This window comes from Rhodnius prolixus, unplaced genomic scaffold (assembly GCF_049639745.1).
Source record: "Rhodnius prolixus isolate KJV_2025 unplaced genomic scaffold, Rpr scaffold_4, whole genome shotgun sequence".
Lineage (NCBI taxonomy): Eukaryota > Metazoa > Arthropoda > Insecta > Hemiptera > Reduviidae > Rhodnius > Rhodnius prolixus.
In genome coordinates, this window is record NW_027411614.1 from 27,093,842 (window position 1) to 27,106,544 (window position 12,703).

A 12,703-nucleotide genomic window follows, 5' to 3' on the forward strand; every position below is an offset into this window, starting at 1 on the left:
TCTTGAGGAGATTTTTAAAATGTATAAATGACTGATTAAGAAGGGATAGAATCTTGTAATCTGTAGAGTAAGAAAATCATGCAGTAAACAAAGCATATCTTTAGAATAAAAAAAAAATGATAAACTTCTTTCTAACATAAAACCGTGATATTGATTACCTTCCTATTAAAATGAATAATTTTCTCAACAGATAGCCCTGGCTAAATTTGAGCATCTCTTAAACTCTCCTAAACCCCCAATAACAGTCTTAAAGAAATATGTAGTGATACATAAATTGCGAATATTGATTAATTATTATGTAATTATTGATTGCTTTGACAACATATAAAGAGCATGTGTATGTAACCATACTTTTTTTTTTTCTTTTTATAAAAGTAAATTATCATTTTTTATTACATAAGTTTCTTAACTTTTTATTTTTAAAAAGTCCGTGTAAAATACCCATTTTTTATTCTACCAATACATTTTCCTGAATTTTTTTTCTTGTTTTATCAATTAAGCTGATTATTGATACCGGTTATCTGATTGCGAAACTGTCCGATAGTTATTTAATAAAAGTAATGCCTACTTTTTCAGATATGGAAACGACTAACAAAACGTCTTTTTAGCCTAATTCTTATCGAATTGTTGAGTTTACTTTTTCAAGTTTATTGTGAGTTTACTTTGTATAAATCATTGTATTTGATGATACAATTAATTTTTTGCTGAAATTCCAAATGAGTATTATAATTATTTCTAGTTAAAAGAGGCTGCTGACTTGAGTATATTCGTTTAAAGTAATGATGTTACATAACGCAAAACTTTATATTAGTTTAATTGAAATGCTTTGACTTATTTAAGATAGATGTAAGTTATAATTTTTTTAGACCTCGATTTCTGTAGTAACTGGTTCCAGAGCCATCTCAGTTCTCAGTGCACTTGCCAGACTCCGAACAGGCATCACACAACATAATGTACAGAGAGCCTCGATCTCTGCGTTCCATTCACTCTTCCCACATTCAACCTCTTGGTTCAAGCAGTAGCTGAATTGAGAAAGTAAAGGCTCGGAAATGTGGTGTTGGCTTAAAATGTCCAGCTTATCAAAGAAATAAATAGCGGTGGGCTTGGACGCTCGTTGGAAAGAAGGTTACTATGTTATTAATAACGAGGTCAGTCCTGCGAGGAGCCAACAACTTAATGATATTGAGAAAACGTAACGATAAAATGCTTTCCACTAAGCACTTTCTCCGAAATCCTCTGTAAGCTTTTGCTGATAGCCATCCAGCTAAGGAGGCCCTGAATTTTTTTTTTATTATTTTTTTTAATTAAGGCTCGTGAACATCTGAGGTTATTGGCATCCGGAGCTTTTTCAGTGCACTATTTGCCTCCGGACAGTGAAAGAGAAAATCTAAGGGCCAGCAGCTGGATTCGAACCTGGATCTCCACGTTGGAATCCATTATATGTTTTGTCTCTGGTCTAGATGGTGCTAGGAATTGGGACTGGTAATGGTATTTAGATAACAAAAATCATTGTTTTGGATTAGTTATCCTTTGCTGCTGGGAATAAACGGGAACGACCTGGATCTTGGAAATTAAGTCAAAACACAACGTGGTATATACTTCCCTTAACAGGTTCTCAGCTCATATGCTCGATATCGCTTTTAAGCGATGACAAAGTATCGGCCTAATTTTAAAAAGAATGTTACTAAACATCTACACAAAAAAAATAATAATAATAACAGGCATAGCGAAAATAGAGCACAAGCTTGGATCAGGCTTTCTAGTTAAAAAAAAAAAAAAATTCTAAGGAACATAATAGATAACCGAACCACATTTTTAAACATAATAGCTGTATATACTCTCCTGTACCTGTTAAGTAACAAGGTTATAAGAGGAATATTATAGCTAGTGCACCATAAATATTCCGATATTACTAAAGATAAGACACGAAAAAGATGTGTTTTACGATTTATGAATGTGTGGAGAGACCACAAAACATTGATTTTGGAAACTGGTAGTGCACTGAGGAAATCTGTGAGCCAGTGTTTTCAAATCTGAATTTTAGATTGAATGAGTGACTCCAGACTAATTTCAAACCTAATTTTCCTTATTTTGCTTAAAGAATCTACAGAGTCGAATTCTACCATAGGATGGACAGTTTTTTAATGTAAGAATTATAAAAATTATAAAAAATTTCTAAATGTCCCATTTACCGCACCACTGTTGTACACTCATAAGTTATAAATATTTTAAAATAATTTTGAGAGCAGATAGAATATTACAAAAATTAGAATTTGCTTGGACATTAATCTTGAGTACCAATTTGAACTTAAGAAATAGTTTAAATTTAGAGTTAAGAGCAACAAGTAAACGGAAAATTAGGACATGTTGCGTTTATCTGATGCTACATATTGTGCATTTAATTCGCGTGAATTAACAATTAGCAAAATAGAAATTAGTTTTCTATACAATATCACAGATCCAACACTTTAAAAAAAAAAAAAAAACAAGAAAGAAATCATAAATAATTTCCACAAATGTTGCAACCATCCATATCAAGATGATATGTGCATTGTTATTTTGCAAGCGATGTGTATATTATTAGATATCCTATTTTTTTCACACAAAGCAACTAAATTATAATCTTTCACACGGCAACGCAAAAGAGATTACTAAATTGTTTCTGACTGCAGTAATAATGATGCTATAATGGTAGAAAACACATTGAATTTATTTTGCTTAAAAAAAAAAACAAATAAATTTAAAACACGTTTTTATTGGAACTGCAATTCATTCACTCTTTTTGACAATGATATTTGCTAAAAAATAAAAGAATTTGAAAAAGGTTTTGACCACTGTTCTCTTCAACTGACTGTTAAAGAGAGATCTTATGTAGAGAACAGTGATAATTATATACATACTGAGAATATGCGGGGAAATATATATATATGATTTATTTATTATAAAATTAAAAAATGGGTTATGTTTGGATTCTATGACAAAAAAAAACTTTTAGCTTCAAGTCTAGATCGTTATCCCGTGCATATTGAAAAACAGCCCCATTCCCCTTGGAGGATTAGCAGTGATTTGAAAGTCATTTGGAATAGAGAAAAATTAGGGAAAAAGAGGTTTTCTCATTCATTATTTCCAAGTATATATCCACTTATCTCGTTTTATGTTTCCAGTTAGACGCTCAGGCAAACATATTTTTAAATTTTCTGGTAAGGCTGGTAATACCCATTATTTGTATCCACTAAATTTATACCCATTTTGTAGAAATATTGAAGAAAGACTTTACCACTTTTATTGTATTTGTCCAGTCTATAACATGTTCCGTAATAAATTCATACCAATATTTGCTCTTTTAGCTATCACAAGTTTTGACTCTGTCTTTTCACCCGCTCTCCAAAATTCCACCCATAGTCTCTATTTCTACACATTATTTTGTTTTAAACTAAAATCATTTCTTTTGTAATCTATTTCTTTTTGTAATATTTACCAATCTAATAACAGTTTCAAATTTCATATTTGATTATACTATTGTAAAGCTATTATTATTGTATACTTTTGTATTGTTGTATCCTTTGTATGGAGCAAGGCCCTGGTTGCAAAATAAATAAATAAATATCCACTTATCTAATTCCAAAGCTACATATACGACATCCCTAATATAAATCTATCTTTACTACATAAAACACTCATCATCTAGGAAGCATGCAGTACAAGTGCGAATCCTACTTTTTGAATTCCCTCAACAGTGCTTTTTCTACTTCTCAACTAGTCTGCTAACTTGAGCAATTCACGGAGACTAGAACCGTTTGGAATCTATACCTAAAACTTAAGCAAGGCTAACTTGCCAAATTTCCTAATACATTTACAGAAGACGAGCAAATTACCTACGACCTGAAAATAATACCTACCTATACAATGGAAAGTTGATATACTTTCCTACACCACAATCCTTACCTTCCAAAGCATCTGAACAAACCTTTCGTATACTCAACATACAATACCAAACCTGCTACCTATTCTGTTTGCCTATTCCATTTAAAATTTATAAAAATAAATTAGTGATGCCATCTTATTGTAAATACCAACCGTTCCTTCCTCTTTAGAGTAGGCGGATTAGGTGCCTAGGGTACTCGGGAAGCTTAACGACGATTTCCCCTTTCGTTCTACCTCATTCTTCAATCATAACTAAAGAGAACTGTTACTTTCAAGTATGAATCGCCTTTATAACTTCTAAGAAACGCGTTAGTATTTTGCTGTCAGAATAGCAAATACCCCCTATTGCTCCTAAGACTGCCAAGTGTATAAGGTTACTGGTATGGAAAAATGAATAGTAACACTCTTTCCTCTATATTAAAACTAACTTCTTTGTTAGTCTTCTACATCGAGCATTATCTTGGGCTGAACATCGATATTAGATTAACATGAAATCTCACACAGACATGCGGTAAGAAATGAATGTTCGATATCTGGGCAGCACAAACCCTATCGGCCAATAGCTAGAGAAAGAATGATTCGCGTACTTCATTATGCAAGCTAACTTGAACGTTATTCCAAACACTCCATCTCTTAAGATTCCAAACGTTCCTATCAGAAGCCTCAACACGTCCGACAATGCTTCCGCCGTACTGTTTACAGAATGACCTCAATATTTATTGCTTCCCTTCTAATTCGAATAACCACAATCCGCTAAAAGGAATTCCACAAAACTTTATCTATGCATCGTAAACTTAGTCTGTCTCTTCCTGAACTCTTCCTTCAATCCACCTAGATGTCTTAAATCAAAATGGATTCATTTTCGAGTGAATCTAGTGAGTGACAGTGGTTAAATACTTACACCATCTTCACTAGTTGTTTGTTAATTATTTTTGCTGAACAACCAGCGGTTATACTTGTGACAATTTCTCGCCATTGAAATAATCTTTTATTTTTTTTCTTTTAATACCTCATCGCACTTGCACATGGCTTAACATTCTTTGATAACAAAGAAAAAAACTTGTACGTTAAGTAAACAAAAATAATAAAAATTAAATGAGTTTCTTAAAAAATCGTTTGAAAAAGAAATAATAAATTGGTTTTAAAAATTATCAAATAAGGTTACCAGATGCAAGCATAATGCATTGTTAATAAATTGCTAATAAACCTTTTATCACTGTCAAAATGAAAATTAAAAAAATCAAAAGACTCACTTTGATAAGATCCATATTGGAGAACATGGTCAAAACAAACAGATCTTCTTCTAATTGGTCCAGCTCTAAGGTACAAATAATTTTCTATATCCCACGGATCAAGATAACGTCTTTCAGAACTCATCTCGGCTACTACACCGAAAGAATTACTACGTGTTACTGATAGTACGGCAAGCAGGTGAAGTTGACGGTTACTCTCTCGTACCGGTTACCATCAATCCCCTCTTACCTGTACAAGCTAAAGTATCTTAATGTATTTCCTCCACCTCTTTAAACTACTTCACTGATACGTTCACTTTCTGCCTCGCTGGTGCATCATCAATTTTCCTCTTGGACAGTAAACACCAAAACTGAGACAGCAAAAAAAAAAAATCCGATGAGATAACACACATCTAAGCTATGCTTAAGATTCAAATTCTTAACTATTGAAACATATTTGACTTTTCCTAACTTTATGCAGTTTTTAAATTCTTGCATCACACTGAAATGTCAGTTTAGAATAGGACACTCTCACCTAGAAACGTCCTAAATTATTACAGTAATAGTTAAAGAGATCGGCGCATGTAAATACGGAGTTTAAAGGCCTTATCGGAACCATTTGCTGGAAAATTCCAAGCAAGCGAAAAAACCTTATTGATTGGTGGCGTTCCTGGACGTGACCCAGACCTTCAGCAGCGTCTGGCATTCCAGAATGATAGAGAAGCTTGGTTTCATGAATAGAAAACCAGTAAATGAAACCAAAAGCAACATTTCTTTAGCTTCTTCAACTACTTCAACCAAATCCCAATATTGATTTTTTGTACAAAGCGTACAAAGAAAGATACCTGGATTGCACTTAGACTAACAACTCACCTGAAATCCCAACTAGAGATACATGAAATGAAACTACTGCTAAGTTCACCAAGAAAACATTTTAATGTGTTAAAAACGTGGGGAGATGCCACCCAGTGGAGGAATTCTTTTAAACTTCTGATTAGTGATTGAATTTTTGAGTGAGTTGTAAATGAACGGGATGGGATGGTTGGAGTTCCTAATATCAAAAGGTTTGACCCAATAGCATTCTATATTGAGAAATCTGTTCCGTGTTCTATAAGTAACTACTTCAATCACTACTACGATAACTTAATCTTTATTATTATTTTTTTCCCCAAGAGTTCTCCACAACTCGTGGTTCCCTTCAGCCATCGCGAGTAAATGCCTCCTTTCAAGCGACACGATCCTCTGCCTGTTCCTCTGTCAGACCATATCCCGCCATCATCTCCTTCCCCTGGTCCCTCCACCCACTTTTGGGTCTTCCTCTCTTCCACCGGCCATCCACCTCGCTGTCCATCACCACCTTAGGCAATCTCTCTGAACCCATCCTCCTTACATGTTCATACCATGTGAGTGCCTCACTCTCTCTAATCTCCAAGACTTTTCTCTCCACTCTGAATCTTTATAAAATTAATTTTATTTACATACTCTTTTATTGTGAACGCGAGTAGGTTTAGAATGATTTTAATGTGAGTTAATTTTTAATATAAATTTTGTATTCACTGGCATGTATATAAACTTGTTAGTTCACTATTTATTTACTTTTTTATTTTGCTTTTATGTTTTGTCACGCCAACGGCATGATCCTGGATCTTTTCAAGTACATTCTCCCAAAAAAAATCTCTCAGGGTTTCCCCATTAAAAAATTAGACAAACTCATCTCAGGCTACCAAAATTAATTTCCTTCTGCATTAAACTTGGCATCTTTGGAATTACTTCGTTCAGAGAGCAGCATAAAAGCAATAAGCCTTCATTAATGTCACCCACTCCACCGTTCATTAACAAAATTTGAAGGATGCAGATGGCTATTATGTTCTTAATTTATACAATCGTAGAAACTGAAGTAAGGCAAAATGGTAACCGAGCGTTTAGAGGAGAGACCCGCAAAGCTAATATTTGTGGTAGTATTGTATTCGATTCCTGGTCTAGGCCTTGTATTTTATTTAATGGTAAGTAGGAATTTATAGTCAAGTATGTTTGCTAGTCGCCTCCGTAAACGGCACCTAATCAGTAGCTGGACGTGAAGCCCGCGTGAAAAAATAGACATTACTAATAAATACGTTACCCTAAAACAGCGCTTTGGAAGAAATTCACCCATCGCCTTTCCTAGAAGTGGCTTCAAAAGGGTTTTCTTGGAAAATATTGCTAATAAACGTTACATATCTCAGTGATCAATGTGAATGATAAAACAAATCTTCTTTAAAAAGTTCTATAAAGTGGCACTTCGAATTGATGGAGTTTCACAAAGTTAGACTCAGATCCCATATCAGTCCTCAAACGAAATGCAGTCTCAGTTTCTCGGAGTTAACTCGTTTTTGAGCTATGTTTTCATATACCCACAACTTTCTTTCTTACTCACCCACTCATGTATAGATAATTACTGTAACTAGAAAATATGTGATCAATTTGAAAATATGAAGAAATGTGCTCTCCCTTGTCAGGTCACTTGTTCTAAAAACCAGTTTCACGGATACAAATGACATCCATCAAAACAAATATTTAGGTAAAAAAAAATCAAGGATTCAGCTGAATTTTGAGAAGTTATAAGGTAATTTAAATCAAAGTAAGTTATTATTGTCCCACTTCTCCGAATGGAAAACATTTTATTATTTCCAAAATTACACTTGGTCTTCTTTAATTTATTTTTTACCATCTTCACATTTTATCATTCAATTCTTGTTCCAAAACCAGCGAACTCAATCGGTTTTTTAGATTTCTTCCATTCTTTTTTAGATGAACTCTTACATAGCATTCATTTTCAAAAAGGTAATAAAGTGTCTGGCTTTGATCAAATCACTAATGGTCGTCTTATATTTCTGCCCTCGGCCTTTTTCTGTTTCATCACTGTTTAAAATCTTTAATAAAATTTGGAATGACTAGAATTTTCATATTACATGGCATAAAATCAAATTGAAATTATTGCATAAAAAAGGTGACCTTAAGGATACGGTTAAGTATAGAGGAATAATTTTTTTAATACTATTTTGGAGATATTTACAATTGAGGTTCACAATCTAATTTCCAAATTACAAATGGGTTTCCGTAAAGGCCGGGCTGTAGAAGTGCAGTATTTAGTCTGGCTGCTTACGTAGATAATCATTTAAGATGAAAGAAGAAAGGTTTCTGTCCTATTTATTGACTAAAAAATGGCTTTTGACTTATTCCTAATTATGGCATAATTTGCATAAAAATACATACATACATTGCATACAGCCATAGCTGGGTATTCATGGAAAAATAGTCGATGAACATGTATTCTACAATATTTATTTAAAAATCAAAAAACTATCTTTGAAATCAATTCTAAATCTTAGAAAGCGTATTTCAAGGAGTAGTTTTAAGCCTCTTCTGTTTTCGTTTGCAATTACTTACTCAAGATGGAATGCTCAGGGCAGGGTTTAAACTCCAAACAAGTTATCTAGGATAATCTTTACAGATAAGCAGTATTAATTTCATATACCTGGCAGATGTGCAACGTTATTTAAAGCACTTTATACCAGTATTTCATTTACTAAATGTAAATACTCACGAGAATTTTCTTGTTATATCTCAAAAAAAAAACAAAAAACATAAAGATGGACGCTTGCATATTAAGTTCAATTCCACAACAATTAAAGCAGTTAAAACATTTAAATAATTGAGGAAACCATTTTCTTCTTCTCCCACTTTCCATTTATCCTCAAGGAAATTTTTATTACGATTGTGCTTAGCCAAAGGTGTAGTGTTTTCTATACTTAAGACCAAATCATAGTAATAGGCAGCGTTTTATGGCTGAAAGTGTACTTTTATCCCTAAACGAGGTGTGGGCTTCCTAATATTGCAATGTTACCCAGAGTACTTTTCTGTAAGGACTATGACAATACTAAATTCTTCCTACAATAATCATTATAGACTATTATGTTCTCCGTCCACGACACTTAATTGGTAGTTGGACGTAAAGCCTGCCTGAAAAAATAGGCAATTACTTTACTTTACTATTATGTTCTTATGAAAGTTTTAATATACATCAACATATAAATTGCAACATGAAGAAACTAAAAACGCTAGCTCAGCTAAGGATAATTTCCAAGAAAAATCTAAGATTCATTATTTGTGAAGATTGAGTTCAGTGTTCTCCTAATAAAAAATACTGGTATGTGATTAATAAAAGGGAGAATATATTTCACTTTAAATTTCACTGCTTTGTTTACAGGAGTAACAGAGATAAATTATGAGTAAGTTCATCAAAAATTCAGCATCTAATATCAATGATATAATGCAGACCCATCTGTGAAAATGTTTTAAACAATTTACAGTTCAATAAAATAAAAGATATATTTTTATTAAAATTAAATACAAAATCAATTTCAACAATAAAAATGGAAAATCACAGCAATACCAATATCATAATTATTTTCAAATTGTATCCTGAATGAATAATAATTTATTATTGTATTTTCACTCTTTTAATAACTTGATTATAATTTTTGTATTAAATTCATAGGAATATATATAAATCTAGTCACAACGTGATTGTCTATTTTGTTTAACTCACTCTAGAATATAATTTCAAGTATTGAATTTCTCATGTTTATGGCTCACCAACATTTGACGTCATTGCGGCCGCCAGACAATGTTCTCCCGTTGTATACAACACTGTCCAAAGTGAGCTGTAATCTCTCAGCAGAAGCAAATCTAAGGTCAGCTGGATTCGAATCCGAAATTCCGTGTTGGAATCCTGTTGCTCTAACAATGTTGTAATCACTTCCCTCCTAGGAATGATAAGTAATTAGTCATAAATTAATGTCCTTATAAATCTATAAAGTTCCTTCAATAAAGCTAGTAACTTCATCCTTTGAGTTTCTGAAACCTTATGTGTGTATATGTAAAGTAAACTCCCAAGGTGTAGTTTACTAAGTTAACTATTAAAATCTCCATTAATAAAATTTTAAAATCTTGTACATTTATTAAATCTTTAAAATCTTGAGACTGCAAAATAAAAATAAAAAAAAAATGAAAAAGAATTGGTTTCATTTATTTTAATTTAGTAGGAATAAAGAAATTTAAGGAATTGAGCAGTTTCCAGAATCAACTATTACCGACCTATCCTTTCCTCCATTTTACCTATCCTATCCTCGCCGACACATTTCTTGCTTTTTTATACTTAATAAACTTTTTATCAGAGAACAACGAGACAATTAATCTATAAAAAAAACAAAAACTATAAAAAAATCTAAAAAAAAAACATTAAACATACATTGTAAATTACATCACTTTGAAGACTCCAAGAAACACATTTTCTAAAAAAATGAACAAATCCAACGGGTACATTATTCATTCCATACTCCACAATTCTGGCTTTCATTTTCTTCGAGACTTCATTTTTGTCATGATTACCTTAGATATTAAAAATTGCTTTCCATTGAAATCATAATCTACATTGTTATTATTTTTGCAACTACAGTCATACTACTAAAAATCGGCAAAACGCATTCATTCATTATTTTTACAAGAACACTAAAGCAAACTTTGTTCAAGTTCATAACTAAGAAAAAGACAAAACTTCTTTTGGGACAGTGACAGATTATTAACAAAAATGGTTAATAGTGAAATGCAAAGAATGTTCAACTTTCATAGATTGCTCTTAAAAATGTTTCATAAAGTTCCTTACATTAGGCTTTTAATTTAGTAAATTCTAAGTAATGGGTCTTATTTATGTTTGCTTTAATGCAACGATTTCTTCTTAACACTACATTCCTCATTTCACAAGTATAACTAGCGAGAAATTAGAGTTCTTGTTGAGTAAATGAACCTATCAATACCAATATTAAAGGAGACTGTACCATAATGCACAAATCCAAACACCTTTACAGTTACTGAAAATATTCTAGCAAATAATCTTAAATAATCAAAGAATTTAACAGATAAATAAACTTTATTATTAGATATAAAAAAATTAATTACAAACATGAAGTATTACAACCTTCTTTACATAGTACTCTGAACACTTAGGATGGGACAATAAAATATGGAGGGAAAAGGATATAAAATATGTGATTCAGAAAAAATTTTCTATGATAGTCTACTTCATATTATGCTCACTGAATTCTTTTTGGCGTTCTTCCTTCTACGAAACGTCACTTTATTCACAGGCAGACTGTGTATTTCTTGGCTGATAGTTGGGTTAGAATTATTAACTTCGATTATAAGCAATTCCCAAATTACAAAAAAAAAACTTTCTGGGCTATGACTTAATGGATGTATTTGGTTGACACAGATTTACACATTTTTTTTTTTTAAGGTTTATCTTCGGATCAAGGTCTGCTTGCTTAAACTAGTTAGAAGGAGCTTCTATGTATGTTACCGAAGCCACAAAAGAAAATCAAATCCAAATTGTTATTTCCATTCCTTCCACTTATATATATATATATATATATATATTATTTTTGTTGCATTTAACGTCGTGGAGAAGTTTAAATTTTGTTCTAAATAACCCTTTAAGACAATAAAGCTTATTTTTGGTAGGGCTACTGTGAGGGTATAGGGCTTTCCTGAAATGTACGGTGCCTGAAACAGTGATGCAGGGGTGGCCCTTGATAAATAGTAGATTATTGATGACAAATGTCGGATTCTAATTCCTAAGCTACTGCAGCGCAGCAACGGAAGCTTTTTGTATCAAAGATTGTATTTTTTTTTTACTTCAGTTTCACAGCAGTAGTATATTTCTGCAATAAGTGAAGCTGATTCACGATGCATAGTACAATATGATCATGAGTAACGTGAGGGAAGAATTCACGCATTGGTGAAACTCCCAAATAAACTAAAATAGTTAAAATCATTGCTCACTTCCTTCTAACTACTAAGAGGACAAAAGAATTTCTATATTTCTGTCGGCATATAAATCTTAAGTAGGTATTCACCTCTGTAAGATTTCTGTTGTATATTTATGGTCTTCTACACTACACATTACAAAGCAGTCCGACCAATCTAGACTTGATAAGTATGGGATTAAGGTTAAGAGAAACGCCTTTTTTTTTTCTTTTTTTTTTTAAAAAAAAAAACATCTTGGATGTAACCTCTCAATGATTCAAATTTTGTAAAATCAGAAGAGTAGGTTTTGTTACTCAACTGGAATTGCCAATTTTATACATATGATGCAAATGATTGGTCATTTTTCTTCGATATGTATATAGATTCATTGAAATGCTCAAAATACTTATATTTAGATTAAAACTCGGTTGATTACGATTGTGTCCTGAAGAGAGAAACTCAATTGTATTTATTTATACATACATACATATGTACAAATACGTACTTAGTATCTTAAATTCACACTCACAAGATTTTGAAAAATTAACAAAAACTTAATTCAGTAAAAATGACTTTTATATCGCCCTAATTATTTCTATTGTATCGACACTTAATTAATTTGCTCTCTTCGTAATTGCACAGATGAGAAAACCGTGATTCGCTACTATTCAGATTATTTAAATGTTACAAGCAACCCTACAAAT

General features: G+C 32.1%; 1 protein-coding gene and 1 long non-coding RNA gene across 2 annotated transcripts in view; both read right to left on the reverse strand.

Moving 5' to 3' along the window:
* LOC141455639 (uncharacterized) overlaps positions 1–6,406 on the reverse strand; it is a 56,855-nt gene extending 50,449 nt beyond the window's left edge. The window contains exon 1 of the mRNA XM_074130858.1: positions 5,178–6,406. Within this exon, the coding sequence (XP_073986959.1) occupies positions 5,178–5,301 (124 nt within the window). The 5' untranslated portion in view covers positions 5,302–6,406. The remainder of the gene's footprint in view (positions 1–5,177) is intronic.
* Positions 6,407–9,505: 3,099 nt separating this feature from the next.
* LOC141455487 (uncharacterized) lies at positions 9,506–12,664 on the reverse strand. The gene is made up of 2 exons (XR_012459302.1): positions 12,529–12,664; positions 9,506–9,961 (listed from the first exon to the last, which is right to left on the reverse strand). It is a non-coding gene; the product is annotated as an uncharacterized lncRNA (long non-coding RNA).
* Between the last annotated feature and the right edge of the window lie 39 nt (positions 12,665–12,703).